The sequence below is a fragment of the Vulpes lagopus genome, chromosome 10, assembly GCF_018345385.1.
Source record: "Vulpes lagopus strain Blue_001 chromosome 10, ASM1834538v1, whole genome shotgun sequence".
NCBI lineage: Eukaryota > Metazoa > Chordata > Mammalia > Carnivora > Canidae > Vulpes > Vulpes lagopus.
Window position 1 is genome coordinate 72,352,432 of NC_054833.1, and position 18,814 is coordinate 72,371,245.

At 36.2% G+C, this 18,814-nt stretch overlaps 1 protein-coding gene across 2 annotated transcripts in view; it reads right to left on the bottom strand.

The window, feature by feature from the left end:
• Nucleotides 1-18,814, bottom strand: part of UBE2U (ubiquitin conjugating enzyme E2 U) — a 56,394-nt gene that overhangs the window by 8,588 nt on the left and 28,992 nt on the right. The window contains exons 6-8 of one of the 2 annotated variants that reach the window (XM_041772082.1): nucleotides 18,361-18,409; nucleotides 14,692-14,780; nucleotides 8,210-8,291 (exon numbers count right to left, since the gene is read on the bottom strand). In XM_041772082.1, coding sequence (XP_041628016.1) covers nucleotides 8,210-8,291; nucleotides 14,692-14,780; nucleotides 18,361-18,409 — 220 coding nt within the window. The remainder of the gene's footprint in view (nucleotides 1-8,209; nucleotides 8,292-14,691; nucleotides 14,781-18,360; nucleotides 18,410-18,814) is intronic. The other variant, XM_041772081.1, reaches the window with a different exon arrangement.

Below are 18,814 nucleotides of genomic sequence, written 5' to 3' on the forward strand. Positions count from 1 at the left end.
TAAATATTGTCTTTTAAGAAATTTGTTCACTTCATCTATGTAGTTGGATCTATTGGCCTGAAAAATGTATTTCACTTTCATTTTGGAGAGAGATTGTCACTGACTATAGAATTGTAGGTCAGTAATTTCTTTCAGGAACTATAAAACTGTCATTATCTTTTGATTGTAAAGTTTCTCACATATAGTTATTGATTGTTCTTATCTTTGGTTACTCTACATGCAGTCTGGGTGTGTACGTGTGTGTGTTTATCCATCTTTTGCTGTTTTGTTGTTGTTTTTAAGATTTTATTTATTCATTCATAAGAGACACAGGCAGAGGGATGAGCAGGCTCCATGCAGGGAGCCCGATGTGGGACTCGATCCTGGGACTCCGGGACCAGGCCCTGAGCCAAAGGCAGAGGCCCAACCACTGAGCCACCCAGGCGTCCCTATCCTTTGCTGCTTTGAAGATTTTTCTCTTTATCACTGACTTTCAGTGCTTTGATTACGATGTGCCTTGGTATGGTTTCTTTATATTTACGTCCCTTGGGATTCATTGAGTTTCTTAATTTCTAAGTTTATAGCTTTCATCAAATCTGGAAATTTTTAGGCATAATTATTTCTTCATGTATTTTTTTCCTGTCAGTTCCTTTCTGGGATGCCCAATCACATGTAACTTCTACCACTTGATATTGCCATACAGCTCATTGAGGTTTTCTTTTTTTTCCCAGTCTCTTTTCTCTCCATGCTTATTTTCAAGAGTTTATATTGCTACATTTTTAGTCTCATGGGTCATTTCTTCTATAATATGTAATTTATTGTTCCCAACAGTGTATATTTACATTTTTAAATTTACTTTATCTGTAGATGTTCCAGTGGCATTTTGCATCTCTTCAATTTCTCTTTATTACAATCATGGTTTTCTTTAGATCCTTGAGTACATTTTATAAGATGAATAATAGTTGTTTTAAATGTAGGTCAGTATCTCACAAATCAGTTTGACATATACAAGGATATTTAAGCTTTCCTATGGGTCTAGAACAGCTTTTACTGGGGGTGCTAATCTAGCCCTATTGCTAAGGCATGACCCTTCTGAAGTCTTTCTTCACTGTCCCCTTGAATTAAGAGGTCTTACATTCCTAACTAGCAAGAATACACACAATTTTTAGCCCTCTGCAACTTCTGTGTGAGCACCAAAACAAGTAAACAAGCAAACACAAAAAACAAAACCAACCAAAAAAAATTGGAATCTTACTCAGAATAAATATAACTTTGGAAAAAAAAATGTAACTGGGGCGCCTTGATGTCTCAGTTGGTTAAGCATCCAACTCTTGATTTCAGCTCAGGTCATGATCTCATGGCCATGAGATCAGGCTTTGTCCTAGGTATGGAGCCTGCTTAAAATTCTCTCTTTCACTCTCTCTCTCTAACCCTCCACCCTCCCATAAAATATAACTTGATTTATACCTTTCATCCCTCTCTGATAAATCTCAGTCTTCAAAAAACTACACAAGTATTAACATTTTCCTTTTTATTCACCCATTTGCCTTTATATAACTGAAAACATATATGATTTTAAAAATGTTTAGCGTCACTAAAGAAATGCAAATTAAATGACTGTAAAGGAAGATGTCATAATTATTAAGTTAAAAAGTAAAATTAGAAACCCAAATCTTTGTTCATCTTAAATTCTTTTTTTTTAAAGATTTTATTTATTTGTTCATGAGAGACAGAGACAGAGAGGCAGAGACACAGGCAGAGAGAGAAGCAGGCTCCATGCAGGGAGCCCGATGTAGGACTCGATCCCAGACCCTGGGATCACGCCAAGTCAAAGGCAGATGCTCAACCACTGAGCCACCCAGATGTCCCGTTTATCTTAAATTCTTAACAATTTTATTGGCACTGTAAGTTGCTACCTGTTACCTAGAGTTGTTGAATATCATAAGGTATTAGATTTTAGTTAGAAATACAGGAGATTCCAGCTGTTTGAATGGTCCTTGAAGTACTGAGCTCCCTGTGTCTAAGACCATCCAGGCAGATACTAAGTAGTTGCTTGGCAGAAATTATTTTTTAATTTTTTAATTTTTTTTTTTAGAAATTATTTTTTTAAAGCGATTTTTTTCCTTTGTCTATATTTCTTTTCCATGTCTCTATTTTAAAAGGGATATTTCCAATGCTCATTCTAATGCTAATTCTCTCCTTAACCACAAGATGGCATTCAAGGTTCAGTCTTTGGGGAATAAACTAAAGCCAGCATTCCTCCTTAGAAATGCATTAGGTATATAATTATGCAAATCTATAAAAACAATGTTTAATATCAATAGCCCTGAAAAGACAGCACAAACATACATTAAATTAATGTATTCATCATAAATGTTTTCTATATAACTGGAGAAAAGAAATCAAATAGTAACACACAAAATCAGTAACTCACATATTATGTAAGTTAAAACACAAAATCAGATACAGAAACTTAGAAATAATATATATTAACCCCTCAGTTTAAAATACAGTACAACTATGTCCATAGTATTTTTTATAAAAATAGAAGAGTTTTATGAAGGAGAAAGGAGTTAACATTGTTTAATAATAGAATTTGAGATTGACCAAAAAACCCTTTTTCTGCAAAAGGTAGACTTGATTTGTGCTTGCAACTGGGTGGACCATATTTAAACATTACCTGAAAAATTTAAGCATATTTTTAAAAAAGATTTTACTTATTTATTTGACAGAAAGAGCGCAGCAGGTGGAGTGGCAGGCAAAGGGAGAGGGAGTAGCAGGCTCCCTGCTGAGCAGATAGCTAGATGTGAGACTTGATCTCAGGACCTCAGGATTGTGACCTGAGCCAAAGGCAGATGCTTAACTGACTGAGCCACCCAGGTGCCCCCAAATTTAAGCTTTTAATACAAATATGTTAACAGGCAATTAGGAAATAATTTAGTTTTAGTTTTCAAATACAAAATGTGTCTATTAATAACTTCAGGCAAGCTGGTTAATCTCATGTTTCTCTCATTAGTAAACTGTAGGTATTATCTACATCTATGTTTCCAGAATTTCTGTGGAGAACTTAGGGGGTTGACAATCCAGATACAGAGGAAGGCTACGGATTTTCTCTTGAAGCTGTGTCTGTATAACTAAGAAGGGGTTTGACTTGGCATGCAAGCTGATTTGCTACAGCTTTGCAGGAGGCTGATGGGTACTACTGTGGGGTTACACTTAGAGGCCAACTCTAAGTGGCCAGTATTACATTAAGGAATAAAAGAATGCCTGGCACATAGGAAGTGCTTCACCATTTGGTTCCTCTTCCTTCTGTACCCCTTATGTGTAGACAAGAGCAATATTCTCCTCTAAAGCTGCAAAGAACGTAAAACTCCAGAACTGATAACTTTTATTTAGATACCTTGCTGTCTGACAAAGCCTAGGTTACCTACACAGCTACTTCCATGACCACATAAGCATTCATTAGCCACAGAGTATGACATCAGTAGTTTTACTTGTGCAAAAGGGAGAATATTTAAAGGAACAGCTTGCAATGTTCTGATTTTGTATCTCTATTTCTCCAGAGAAAATAAATACAAAGTACTGATTAGCCTCTAGATTCATATTCTTTCCGATGTCTTAGTAGAAATAAGGCATTTACATGAATAGTCAAGAGACAGGCAAGGCAACAGAGGAGGAAAAAAGGCCTCAGAAATGATCAAATGACCACACCAAATGATCAATTCATGAATATTTATGAGGTGCTTATAATGACAATGGGTTCCTATTAATACTAACTAAAAACATGTGTACAACTTAAGAATTTGCATAAATATTCACAAGTCATTTGTATTTCCAGTTTTCAATCATTCTTCTATAACTATACCCTTAGAATTCTCCAAATAGAATCATTATCTTTCTATTAGAATTGGCCTTAATACAAGTCAGCATCTACATTTAATTTTTCTAAAAAGTTTTTCTAATTTTTCTAATTTTTCTAAAAGCTAACTGCCTTCACATTTAATTCGCCTATTAAGTGGAGAAACAGGGTAAGTATGCACCATTCAACAAACATGACCAAGTGCCTGCTAGGTGCCAGGTATTGTGCTAAGTGCCAAGAATATAAAGCTACAATAATGGCTTCGCCCTAGTCACTCTCCAGATTTCTATACCACAGGTGCTGAAAGAGACAGGAAAAGAATGCTATTGAAGGAGAGCAAAACCATTCCTTATAGTGAAATATGAAAGGTATTTTCCCCAATGCAAGGAAAATAATCAGGATCAGTAACAAAGTCTAAGCGGCAGGTGTTTCAGGAACATTCTTGAAAACAGATTTCCACAGTCCTGATATGTTTCTTCTTCTCCAACAATGCTTTCATAAGAGCGCAGTCACTGCCCTATTCTACTCTGCACAACAAAAATTTTCTTTGAAGATAGACTCTTTTCCTTGGCACCGTTACTATCTATCTGGAATGAGCCCAAAAGACCGTGGAATGTCGGGTCTCTCCTCAAGTAGCTTCTTCCTCGTTGGTTATGCACCAGCATTCGAGATAATAAAATTTCTTGTTCTTTGTAAAAAAAAAAAAAAAAAAGAAGAAGAAGAAGAAGAAGGAGAGCATGGGGAGATGTGGAAACTTTCACAAACGTATGTTGGGCTGGATCGTCACACCATCCATTGATGTGATGCATTTTTCCAGGAAGGAGAAAAGGGAAAAGAACCACATGTATCATGGAACTAAAATAAATGCGGTCATGATACATGGCCTTGCCTGTGTTCTAGCCAGAGAAAATTTTACAATTTTAACCCATTTCTGACTATTTTTATTCTCTGAAAAGTTGGGAGGTGTGGGTTTTTATCGCCTCCTCTCCTCAGGAACTAATATTTATTGAATGTCTTTAAGTCAAAACTACCTGCCTACATATCTATGACCTCAAGAGATCAAATGTAAAACAGTTTTGCAAGGTAAGTGATGTTATCTCTATTTAATAGATAAGAAAACAAGCTGAGAGTCGGTAAGAATTTCCTAAGATCTGTCTGACCTGAAAGCCTATGCTTTTTCCCCCCTTTGCTACCTCCAAAGAATGGTGTTCTAGCTGAAAATGGAACTAGGGCCACAGTAGGAAAAGCATGAATAACAGTGGACCTTGTGAGTACTTACTATGCACCAGATAGTTTGGAGAATTTTACTTGTATTTATGTATCAATCCTCACAAACTCCTTGAGGGATAAATACAGTTATTACTGCCATTTAACAGACAAGGAAACTGAGGCACAAAGAAATCTGATAACTTGCCCTGAGTTGGTCAAGGAGTTGGTAACTGGCAGACCCAGGACTGAAATTCAGACAGTCTGGCTCCCATGTCCCTGTGCTTAAGGACTCCACATTCCACCTTTTCATTCAGACCAAAGCCTAATGCTAGACCACCAGCAAAGACCCTGCTGGGAAAGATATCCCAGGCAGAAGGCACAAAGTGGTGAAGAGATCTTATGTCCTGAAATAATAGTGAGAAAAAAGAACCTAGTGTGGCTTAAGAATGGAGTCTTGATTGATGAGGAGATGGGGTGGGGGACACTAGAAGGAGGGTATGAAGCAGGAAAGATAGGTCTTTTTCCTTAATACTATGCAGATGAAAGGCTGTTAATTTGCATTTTCTGGTTTGTTTTTTTTTTAACAGGAAATTTCAGTGCAAAAAAAAGCATTTTCAATATTAAAACAGAGACATGCATAATGGTATTATGTTACATGTATGTTTAGACCAATTACTCACTTATAAAGATGCCCAAACATTTTCTACTTGAGTCTCTATGAATTGACCACTTTATTATATTGTATTTTGGCAGAACATGAGACTCCTAATAATTACTTGAAAAAGAGGCTAATTCACCATACTTTAGATTTTTGCAACATATTGTTACATATTTATGCCACCACAAAATTATTCAGCTAAATGTAATATCTTTAAAAAAAACTTTAGTGAAAAAAAACTTGTGTTTTTAAACAACTCCAAAATTTAAAAGAAGCAAGTATCATTTGATCTAAATATATTCTCATCAACCACCAGATGGCATGAGGTGTGAGAGTTTTATTCTGACAGGGTCAGCCATGCACATGATAATTTGACCTGTAACTTCAAATAATGTATGTGGAAAAATGTTCTAGCACTCAAACAGCTCACAATTATTTCAGCCATATGTAGAAGTGGATGGATAAGTTGAAAATGACATGGCCCTACTATTTCTAAATTTGAGGTTCTGTGGGATGCTGGCATTACATAATGAATCAATGATCAAACAAATAAAACAAAGCAGTTCTGTTAAAGGAAATAAAAAAGGAAGTCATGTCAAAGCAAAATTAACCTTATATTCCAAGTAGCTTTCTTTAACTCTAAACAAAAATTGAAACATGGCTTTAAGAAAAAAACATGCTTGTACTCCTTCAAATTCTGCTTTAAAAGACTTTTCTACTGCCTGTAATTTATTCTGAAAGCAGAAAAGTATTGAATGCAAAAGCTTTTCTCCACTTTGGCTTGAAGGGAAGTTGTCACAGAAGTCAACTAAAAAAAGAATATCCAACTGAAAAACCTAATCTGAATTATGATGTTAACAGTAGGAGAGTACATTTTTTTTAAGAACTTCAATTTCTACACAAATTCAAAATACAGCACATGGGTGGCTCAGTGGTTAAGCATTTACCTTTGGCTCAGGGAATGATCCCAGAGTACCAGGATGGAGTCCCACACGGGGCTCCCTGAGGAGCCTGCTTCTCCCTCTGCCTATGTCTCTGCTTCTCTCTGTGTCTCTCATGAATAAATAAAATCTTTTTAAAAATACAGCTCATTATTTTTATTACTCCTGTATTTCTATCTAGAAATAACCACATTGCTAACAAGCCAAAGAGCTAAAAACTGAGATAAATGACCTCAGGTAAATGCCAAAAAAGAGAAGGATCTTTAATTCCTCTTACATTGTGTAGAACATTTACCAAGTACCTTGAAATAAGCACACTGAAATAAGTACTATAGCCTCACCAACATCACAGAGCTGGGATGTAATCTTTGCTTTAACATGATGAAAAAGAAAAACTGCCTTTAGGACTCAAGTGACCAAAGATGAGATTAAGATTCCTTCGTTAATGTGGTCCCAATAGTCAATAATTTCTGAATATGTTGCAGTTTTATATTTTACTACATACTTTTTTGTTAGATGAAATAATTTGGTTCCTGAGTGAAAAATCTGTGGAAAAAGATATTTGGAACTATGAAAAGGATGAAATGCTAACTGGTGATAGCTCTATTTTGAGGGTTCTATTTTGAGTTTTTTCCTATTTTTAAAAAGATTTTATTTGTTTGAGAGAGAGAGAGTGCACACATGTGTGCAAGTATGAGGGGTAGCGGGAGAGAGAGAATCTCAAGCAAACTCCCCGCTGACTGAGCATGGAGCCCCAGGTGGGCCTCCATCCCACAACCCCGACATCATGACCTGAGCTGAAATCAAGACTCAGCCACTTAACCAATTGAGCCATCAAGGTGCCCCCTTCCTATTTCTAAGTCATATTATGATAAGGATAATGGGAATGGTAGTAAAAGAATTAATGTGGAGGATACCGTGAGAGTCCTTCACTGCGTCTCATGATCATCTCTATTTTTGGCAGTCAACAGGTGAAAATTAATAAAGGGAACCCTCCTAAAATGGAGTTGGGGCCAGAAGGAGGAGCTCTACTACCTAGCATCAATTCCAAGAACTGTCCATTACCGACTCCAACAGAAGAATCATCAACAGGAAAGAATTCTCAATCACAGATACCAACGGGAAAGATGTTCATTGCATTTCCTATAAGAAATGGACTACTCCAGTAACTCAGTCAATGACAAATGGGCATCATTCCAAACATTTGCTTTTCTCCAATGGACTTCCTTTCAAAACAACTCTTCCCAACTTCCTCCTTTTCTATAAAGTGTCATTCTTCTTCCAACATTTCTTGGACTTGCCCTGTCGTTTTGACCTAGTTTGTAAATCCCAAATTGCAATTCTCTGCTACTCCTGAATAAATCCCTTTTTTGCTGGTCAAATAACCGACATTTCTAAGATTAACAGTAGCAAAAGATGTTTCCCATCTGGGTTCATAGGAAAGGAAAAAATGATACCTTCTCATTCTTGTTCTTATGTTTAGAAAAGGGCAACCATTGTTATTTCCAAAGATTTCTTCTGATGAGTCAGTTAGACAGTAGAAAGTAGAATCAAATTACTTACTTTAAATTCCATTCTTTAGTATGTTTTAATTCAACTTTCTTCTGTTTATAATACTCTCCAATAAAATTTGGGTCTTCAAGCACTGAAATTAGAGTTTTGAAAAAGGAGTTGTGTATGCATTTTTTAATAATAGTTCTAAGTTTAAAATAACTTACTTTTCATTAAGTTGATATATGGCAATGATGTACACTATATCATTCAAGTCATACTACAATGTTCAGTCACTTAACAAATTTCTTCCTTTGACTTGAACTTTGAAACAATTAGACTTTTCTTCAAAGTTTTCATTATAATCACACTTGTTTATATATCATTTGTAGTAATGAAGGTGTTAAAATAACTCATACAAAAACTAAAGATACCACAGTTTATCAATATTCTAGTTCAGCAATATGAGTGAAGACATAAAATCTTGGAGTTGGAAATGATACGGTGTGTCTTGATCTTTCACAAAGCATGAGTCGTCAACAGATGATCATCTAATCCAGCCTCCAAATGAATCCCTTGCCAACGACAGAAAACTCCCCTCTATTGTTGGGAAATTGCCTATTGCCATTGCCGGACAGTAAGGTCACAGTGTTTCTCAATCTGAGTGCTGAGTTTCCACTCGTCTCAGTTCTGAGCTCTGGAGCAATACTAGCTAGGTTCATCCTTTTCCCATGGGAGAAGGCCCTTCTAATATTTCACGATGGCTCTCAGAGCCACCTCAGTTCTGTCAGCTTCAACCAAGGACATGGTTTCTGGAGACGTAACCATCCTCATCATCCCGGTGGTGAACTTTGTTAATGTTCCTATGAAAGTTTACATACAGAACTGGCTCAGGATCTTGATTTCTTTTGAATAGCAAAGATGTAAATGGGTTACTGTCTCCCTTGACCTGTGTGCTATACTTCTATCAATTCAGCTCAGATCTGCTATATTATTTCCTGGAAATCACATTACACTACTGGCACATATGTTTGTGGTTAATTATATGCCTTATGCCTTCAATCACATTAACATAAAATTTATTGACAGCCAGATCATACACACACACACACACACACACACACACACACACACACACACTTTACCTATCCATCCATCTCCCTGTTTCTTGTAATTGTCCTGGGTTTATAGTCTTGCACTATTTAACCAACTAGATGCTCTCCACCAGTCTTACCTACCTTTTTCTGGAGCTTCCTTCTAAACAATGATTGATTAACCTCTGCTAGCTTGATGAAATATGTCATTGATAGAAACATTTAAACTGAATAGTTCTCATTTTTGCCTATTAATATTACATAATTTTCATCAGTTCTTGTCTTTAGTTTTTTTTTCTTCCTTCAAACACACACAAATACATATATACATATTTTTAAAAAAGATTTTTTTTATTCTATTTGATAGACTGAGAGAGCACAAGCAGAGGGAGGGACAGAGAGAAGAGAAGCAGACTCCCTGCTGAGCAGGGAGCCTGATGTAGGGCTTGCTCTTAGGACTCCAGGATCATGACCTGAGCTGAAAGCAGACGCTTAATCAAATGAGCCATCCAAGCACCCCTATATATATATATATATATTCTTATGGCCTTTATTAATATTTTTGTTGGTATTTAGACTTATACTCCTCCTTTCCTTATTAAGGAAGCAAATCTGAGCTCCCTAGGGTTCTTAGTGAGGTCTCATTATTTCCTTTAGATGATTATAAAACTAATATTAACAAGAGTTCTTCCTACACATTGGGCATTTGTAAAGTAGGAAAGCAGTGGTTACCATTACAATATACACTTCACAGATGAACAAACAAAATTTGAGTAATGTCTTCTCATTGAGACTCTTCATTATCACTTAGACGAATTTAAATTTGAGGTTTGTATTCAAAGATAATTCATATATTTTCTTAATTTTTTTGAAATTACCTTCCCTACATTTTCTATTTGAATTTGTACATTAGTCTCTTCCTTATATATTATGAAACCCCATATGTTATGGTCATCCTTCCTGAATATTTCCATTAATATTTTATCACTGACTCATTTTCTTCATTGCTTTCTCTGCTGAGAGTTGGAAAATGCCACAGTATTTGTACTAACTTTATTTTAATGCTTTCTATTTTATCCCTATGTTTTTTCATTCACCTATTCTGCCATTTGATCATAAACTTCTTAAAACACTTATTATAATATGTATGTTATCTCCAACACACAGCTCATTGTTTAGACATGGAAAATGCTCAATGAGTGATGGTGACAGGAGGGAAATAATGCAGGGCACCGGGCACATGAGGGGAAGCAGGAGGAAAGGATCAGTGAAATTTTGTCCAAAGTTTTTGAAGCTGAAATTCCCCATCATGACCATATCTTATCTTTGTGGCAGTTTTGTATCTGTGATGGAAAATCATCTTCTACTGGTTCTGTAACCCACTTCTTTCCTTCCCTTCCTTCTAAGGATAACTGTGCATCACCTTTATTTTGTTTTTTTCCATGACACATCTCTTATCCAACATCTGTATAGGTTGATTTCAATTTTGTTTTCCACTCCTGGTACTGTCACACCCAAAGAAATACAATAGCATCAACTTGCCTTAGCAAGTTGTTTTATTTTCACACATATGATCTCATACTAATCACAGAGCAACTTAACATAGAGTGCTTCTGTCAGTGAAAAGAAATGAAAAATAAGGCACAAAGAGTTAAATGACTAACATAAATTCACTTAACTGTATGTGGCAAAACCAGTTCAGAGCTCTGGAGTCCCCAACTTCCAATACCATGCTCTTCTCACTGCAGCCTTTCCAACCTTGGCTGCACATTGTAATCACCTGGGGAGCTTTAAAAACTACTACCGCTAGGTCCTGCTCCCAGAGATCCTGATGTAATTAATCTGAGGGTGTGCCTTTTACATGGGAATTTTTACAAGTTCCTCTTGTGGTTCTAATGAGCAGTCAAGACTGAGAACCACTGCATTAGAATGAGATGCTGCTGCCTCTTCCATCTAAATGCATCCTAGGGACACTGGCCCTTATTTCCCGCTCAAAGACTCAAAGAATGGAAGTCTTTTAGGCAAAAGCAAGCATCCCCATTATGCTCTGGGGTGTCTAGTCTGTCTGATGACAGCAAACAAACACCAGAAAGCCTCCTCTCAGTATTACAGGGTACACTGGTCTGAAGGAATTCTTTTCCTTTAACATAAACATTTCCTTATGGGGATCATATTCTGTCATTAAGGTGCTGTTGCCCACAACCATATGTATTGGTTTGTTCTCTGCCAAACTTTTATTTGCCATTCTATACTGATGGACAGAGAACAGTGGATTATCAGTACATGTTCCCATATGATTGCCTATGATTATAAACTAATAATTATAATTATTGAAAAATGTACTGCATATACTTCAGAGTTTAATTTAGATCTCAGTCTATATAGAGATGGCATTTTGATACCACATTATGGAGGCAGGATAGCATGATAAAAAGAGCAACAGATGTGAGTTGCTGGTTCAAGTCCTAGAGCCACAGACTACTTGTACTAATTAATAACAGCCACCTTCATTGAGCACTCACTATGTGCTAGGCACTACTATAAGTGCTTCAATGCTATAAGGCATGTGCTGTAATTATTCTCATTTTACAGACACGGAACTGACACAGAGACATTGAAGAGAAAACTCACCTAAAGTCACACAGCTAGTAAGTAGCAGAGTTGGGATTAAGTCTCAGCAATTTACACTTTTTACCAGTATATAATATTCCCTCCTACCTGTGTGACCTTAGGTCCATTACTTAGCTTCTCTTGGTCTTGGTTTTCTCATCTGTAAAACAGAGTAATAATAATAATGCCTGGTTCAGAGGCTTGATATACTACTATGCATGACATATATTAGGCATTCAATAAACATTGGTTGACAAAGACTGGGATGATTAAGAAACACAAGAATATACTCTGTAAACCATACTGTACATGAATAAACTTACTATTATTATGGCACACGTAACTATGGGTAGATTTATAGCACAAAGATATGGAAAAGAGTTAATACCCCAAATCAAAATATAACCACTCATCAATATTCATAAAAAAGTTTTTAAAAATATGCACAAGAGTTTCATAATCTTTGCAGCGATAAGAATATAACTGTAGAGGGGCAGCTGGGTGGCTCAGTCAGTTAAGTGTTGGACTCTTGATTTTGGATCAGGTCATGATCTCAGGATTGTGAAATGGAGCCCCACGTCAGGCTCTGTGCTGGCCAAGGAGCCTGCTTAAGATCCTCCCTCCCCATGCTTTTCCTTCTCTAAAAAACAAACTAAAATTTTAAAAAAGAATGTAACTGTAGAAACTGAAGTTATTAGAAGTTTCCCTTTTTATTTCTCAGTAGCTGAAGAATCATTCTATAATCTCAAAGCTTCATCTTTATTATTGCCAGGAAATTAGGCTGTTAAAAAATAGTACTGGATCTCATCCAGCTGAATTATCCAAAGACAAAATGGCCAGCAGCACATGTAAGGTTTAAATTTAATTTTTAAAAATTAAGTGCTGGTTATTATTGAAGGAAAGCTCCTGAAACATTCTTTTAACAAGTCCCTTGGGGGAGAACAGGCAGGGTGATTGTGAAATCTTGCATCAAGGGCTAGAATCAGTCTCAGAAATTCTTCTGGGCTAGAGGCAGCCACTAAAACTATTGGCTTCACAAAAAGGGATGAATTTACATACTACAGGCATGGACATGAGAACCAAATTAAACATTTTGGTGTCAATTCTTTTGAAGAAGAAACTATAGTCAGTGGTACTTCATGATTTCCTTCTATTTTTAATTGTTCTTTATTGCAAGACAATCATTTCCATATTCCCCAAAGTTCTGGCAGGTGCTTTTCTTTTCTTTTTTTTTCTTAGCAGTTTGGAGTTTCCAAGTACTTCTATATAGTTGCATGTTATTCCATAAGGCACCATTCTATGCCAGTTGGTTTGTTTTATGGTTAAAGAGCTGGATGCTGAATCTTTTCCTAAAGCATGCCAACTGTCTCTGGATACCTTGTTTGTTAAGGGTTCCTGTCTTCTGGATCCCATCTGAGTTCCTCAGTGCCTCCACATACGAGGTGTTCAAGTTGTGTTTGCTGACTAGTGAGCACCAACCACAAATCTCTTTTTTTTTTTTTTCCACAAATCTTTCAAATGAAGTAAATATTCACATACTCTGGCATCGAAAGTAATAAAATTATTTATACTGGTAGAGTTGCCAAAGATTGTGTTCCTTTAAGCACCATGATTATTTTTCCTAACTACTACTAATCTATAATTAGTGAGGAAGGTAATGTGTGATCATAAAATAATAACATCCTGAAAGAATATGTAATTTCTTAGAAATAACTGATCAATTTATTTTTTAATATTTGTTAAACTTAGTATTACTTTTTGCTCTAATTTGTGCCATAAAATTATAAACTTTTTTGGTAATATTTTGTTCTGTTGAAACCAAATATGAGATTACCACAATGATGAGATGAAATTCAATGAGACTAGGTGGAGTGGAGAGGGGAAACATTCCTAATGTTGTAGGAGATAAAGTAAACGAAGATTAATCTGGAAAGTAAAGAGCTCTAGGAAACATCTGATTTTGGTTTAGGCAAGTAAATGTAATAGTGGTGAGCTACCACTAAGGGAGGCAATAAGGGGGAGAGGATAGTTTGGGGTCAAGATAACAAATTCATTTTGGGACATCTTGAGTAGGAGACGCCTATTACCCATGTTGGTGGTTATCCAATGCATAGTAGTAAATATGCATGCAGAATTCAGAGGAGAGCCTGAGTAGAGATGAGGCTTTGGGGATTATTGACAGATAGGCATAGTAAACAAGGAAGACAAAGGCTAAAAAGTTATCACTGAGCCTGGGAATTAGGAAGTCATGGGTAACTTTGGCAAGCGCCATTTCAGCAGGATAGCAGAGCAGCAGGCTGGATAACCTATTTGGATCTAAATAACAAAACAGCACACTCTAAGTTTTGATTAAATGGGACTAGAAAGTTGTCTAGTTCTCCCCTTCTGTCTTTTTAGCTCCTAATGTATGATGGCAACAGGTGATTTTCCTGAGACTGATATAATTGAAAGCCATAGGTTCATATGTTTTCATGCTGTCTTTCTACTTAATACTTTCTCTAGCTTTGAAGATAATTGTTTTTAGAATAAAAAAAGGCTCCTCTAGCTATGAAGATTCCACTTTTGCGGGTGGAGTAAAGTAAACCTCATAAGCTTGAGTACTTCATCTTTTATCCCTCTAATTGTCTATATTTCCTTCTGGCTTTTAATGAGACTTTAGCCCAGGGCTCTATACAAAAGAGGAACTAAATTAATAGTTGTTGAATGATTTGTATATAAAGGTAACAGAGAAGTTTATCACCTTCAGATTACAAATATATGTCAATTAGTCTTTGAAAGCAAGACAAATTCAGAGTAATTAAGAGATTAATATATACTGAAAGGACAGAAGATAAGGCTAGATCACCTTACATGAACTTCTATAATGTTCTGTGGCTTTTGATGTGGCTATTCCAGACCATGTCTTGTAGTAATCATTAAATGAGACTGCTTTAATTGATCTGAAAATATACATTAAAATCAGATAATGAATATTTGCACGTTTCTTTTTTAAATTATTTTATCAGAGTAGATTGTTTCAGATAACAATACCTGGCCATAAGACATTACACTGATTTGCAATTTTTAACAAATGATCTAATATATTAATTTCCCCACTAATACATACAAATCACAAAAAGGAAAAACTATCTAAAACATATTTCAAAAATAAATGCAAAAAGTGTACACCCATGTGTACATTTTTTTAAAGATTTTATTTATTTATTCATGAGAGACAGAGAGAGAGAGAGAGAGAGAGAGAGAGAGGCAGAGACATAGGCAGAGGGAGAAGTAGGCTCTGTGCAGGGAACCCGATGTGGGACTTGATCCCAGGACTCAGGATCATGCCCTAAGCCGAAGGCAGACACTCAACTGCTGAGCCACCCAAGCATCCCCATGTGTTCATTTTAAAAAGAAAAACACAAGTTTAAGATATCTGCCTTTCACGACTAACGTTAAAAAAGAATTTTAAGAAAAGCATCACACTTGCATATTTTCTCTTTCTACAATAAAGTTTTCTTAAATATTGATGCCAAATTTTAGTAAAGCTACCTTTGTTTCCTTTTTATTATGAGGAGAAATAAAACACCAGAATTGAGATCAGTTAATTTTCATACAGAATCTGGCCATTTTCACAGAGGGAGAAAAACTCACTTTTCTAACAGTCCTGCCGGCATGTTTCCTTCCCTGTGCTAATATTACTTTAGCCTTAATGGGAGAGCAAAGGTTGTTATAACATATTGAACAGGATTTGTGAAACACTTAAGTAAGTTCACTTCTAATTTTTTCTCCCCGCAAATATTTTACTTGCAGAGATTCTCAACACTCTACAAACAAAATATTCCTTTGGGATGTTCTTCAGACATGTGAAATCACCAATTAGCTGGCTTAAATAGATGCAGAAACATCAGATGTAAAAGATCTAATTTACGTCCGTTTTGAATTTGAAGTCCTCAGCTCTCTGAAGGAAGAAGCAACTTTTCGGTCAGAACAAGTACACCAGCATTAATTTTTTTATAGGTGAATTGTAGGTACTTTAAAGTAAATATTGGCCTTGATTTGGAAATTCATGGGACAATATCTAAATTCTTTACTGCATCATTTACTTAAGTGATAATTACAGATATCTAATTTTAAGAGTAACATTTTTCAAATATATTATTGTTTTTGCAATCACACTTTAGTAGAAATCTAAAACTGGATAAAGATAAATTAATCACTACCATTATTGTTTCCAGAGCTACCTGTGGAGCTTTACACCACTAAATGACATATTAAACCAACATTAATTTTGCCAACGAAATGTTTCAGCATTTGGCAAAAGAGGTAACAAAATGAAAGGCTGCATTATATCTCCTGCATGAAAAAGCTTGTGATCAATTTGCTGTCACAGATCATTTAGCAGACAACAATGACCCAAGAGGAAGGAAACTGTCAACACACTGTCTTGTGAAAGAAAATACACCGTCTTTAAGCACAATCGTCTCCATTGTTTTTTTTGTCTGTTTGACGAGACGACCCCTGACCCTCTCCCTTCCCAGCAGTGTCCTGTTCAATTTCAAACTGTTAGCCTTCAGGGGCTTTCTTTTCTTCCCCAGAATAATTAAAAATATTACCCTAAAAGGTATAACTTTGGTATAGTTTGAATATACAAAGCAGAAGGTCTTAAACATTTGAGAATATTGCATTTTCAATTCTGTAAAAGAAACAGTGCCTTAAAATAAGAGAACATGAACACTTGTTATGATTATTCAGATAGGCTACTAAGTTTACAGGGAAGTATGAAAAACACATGTGTTTATAATTTGAAACATTAACAAGAGTTTATTGAGTATTATCATTGGCATTATGAATATGAAAAAGTAGAAGACATAATTTAAAACTGAGTATCAGAGCTTATTATCCTATTGGGAAAATAAGATATATACCTAAATTGGCTAATAGAATAACTTTATATATTAGCATATAAACTGTTTCATCATTTAACACAGACATTTGGAAATGACAATGACAGATACTTCTTTGGCAGTGGTACTAAGCTAAAAAGGTTGGAAGAGAGAGATGTAACTTTGTCTTGGGAGTCTTTAGGGAAGGAGTCACTTGGGATATGGACCTGGAACAGTTGGGAGAGGCATTTCAGGCAAGGAGAGCAGTACTAATAATGGCTCAGAAGAGAAGGAGCATGGTGTGTGCACTTCCACAGATAGAGCATGTTGGGGGATGAGACAACAGTAACGAGATCATTGACTAGAGTGGAGAGTTCCAATTTCAGAGGAATTAGAATTTGATAAAATAACTGAAAATAGGCAACTCAGGTCTTCAGATTTAGGCAGAGAATGGGCTAGAGTTGACTCAGTAATCTGATTTATTAGGTGATAGAGAGTAATCAGAAGTTCTTGAATAAGGCAAGTAAATTATGAACCGAGTGTGTGAGTAAGAGTTTTTTCTGGCATTAGTATGCGGAGTAGAGTATATGAGAGATTAAATGCAGGGAGACAAGTTAGGAAAGAGATGCAGTAATTCAGGCAAGAAATGCAGAGCTAAGAGAGGGTGGGAGCAGAGACTATGAAGGGGAGGAGATGAATCTCTGACATGCTAATGAAATGACTGGGCTGGTTTTCTGATAGGGTGTGAAAGGTGAAGGAATCTACGGGTCAAATATTCTTCTAAAGCCCAGAAGACCATTTAATTTTACTATTAACAGAAAGCATCTAGAGATTCTGAAGTAAAATATGAGTTTAAATTTAAACATGGGTTTTAGGTGATGACCTTTAGGAGTGTGACTGAGAAATTGAGACTGGAAGTAAGAGATTTGGGTCAAATCAACATAAAGGTTGATAGATGATGCCATTAGGGAAAACAAACACAGAAAGAGTAAGTAAGTGTTTAGAAAAGAAAGATCAGAAACCAATTAAGAGTTAAGAAGAGCCAGTGAAGGAAACAAGAACATTCATTAAGGGAAGAAGAGAGATGGGGTAGTGCTAGTTCATGGAAGCAACACTGATCACAGATCATCATAACTAATACCATAATGAAAAGTTTAAAATATTGCTAGAAACAGGAGTGAAATAGTTAGCTGCCCAGAGTCACATAGCTAATAAGTAGTGGTACCTGAGAATTTTATTTTATTTTTTTAAGATTTTATTTATTTATTCATGAGAGACACAGAGAGGAAGAGAGAGGCAGAGACACAGGGAGAGGGAGAAGCAGGCTCCATGCAGGGAGCCCGATGTGGGACTCCATCCTGGGTCTCTAGGATCACGCCCTGGGCTGAAGGTGGCGCTAAACCGCTGAGCCACCCAGGCTGCCCAGAACCTGAGAATTTTAACACAGGCCAGATGATTCCAGAGCCTGTACTCTTAATCATGATATTACACAACTAAACACAACTCTCCAGAGAGTTGTAGGGGTTTAATCAGTAGACTCGTAAGTTTGAGCCCCATGCTGGGTGTAGAGATGAAAGAGAAAGAAAGAAAAAAGACAGAAAGAAAGAGCAAGAGAGAGAAAGAAAGAAATTGACATGGAACTGTATAAACTTACCTGGTAAGTTTATCTGGATCTTTAGGAAACTCAAGGCTGTTCTCTCTCACTGTAAAGAAAAATATGAAAGGATTCTGGTTGACTTGGAAGAATGAATACATAGCTTTATGTAAACTCTTTCCAAAGTCTCAATAAAATGGTAATAAAAGAATAAAAATAAAGTATAAAACCTCAAGAAGAGGAAAAGAAAAATAGGTAAGAAAAAGTTTCACAGTGAGAGGTGCCTGAATGGCTCAGTCAGTTAAGCATCCAACTTGTGATTTCAACTCAGATCATGATCTCAGGTCATGAGATCAAGCCCAGTGATGAGCTCTCCATCTAGTTCTGTGTGGAGCCCTGTGTTGGGCTCCACAGTCAGCAGGAAGTCTGCTTCTTTCCCTCTCCCTCTTCCTCTGCCCCTTCCTCTGTTCACACATCCTCTCTCTTTCTCTCTAAAATAAATAAATCTTTTAAA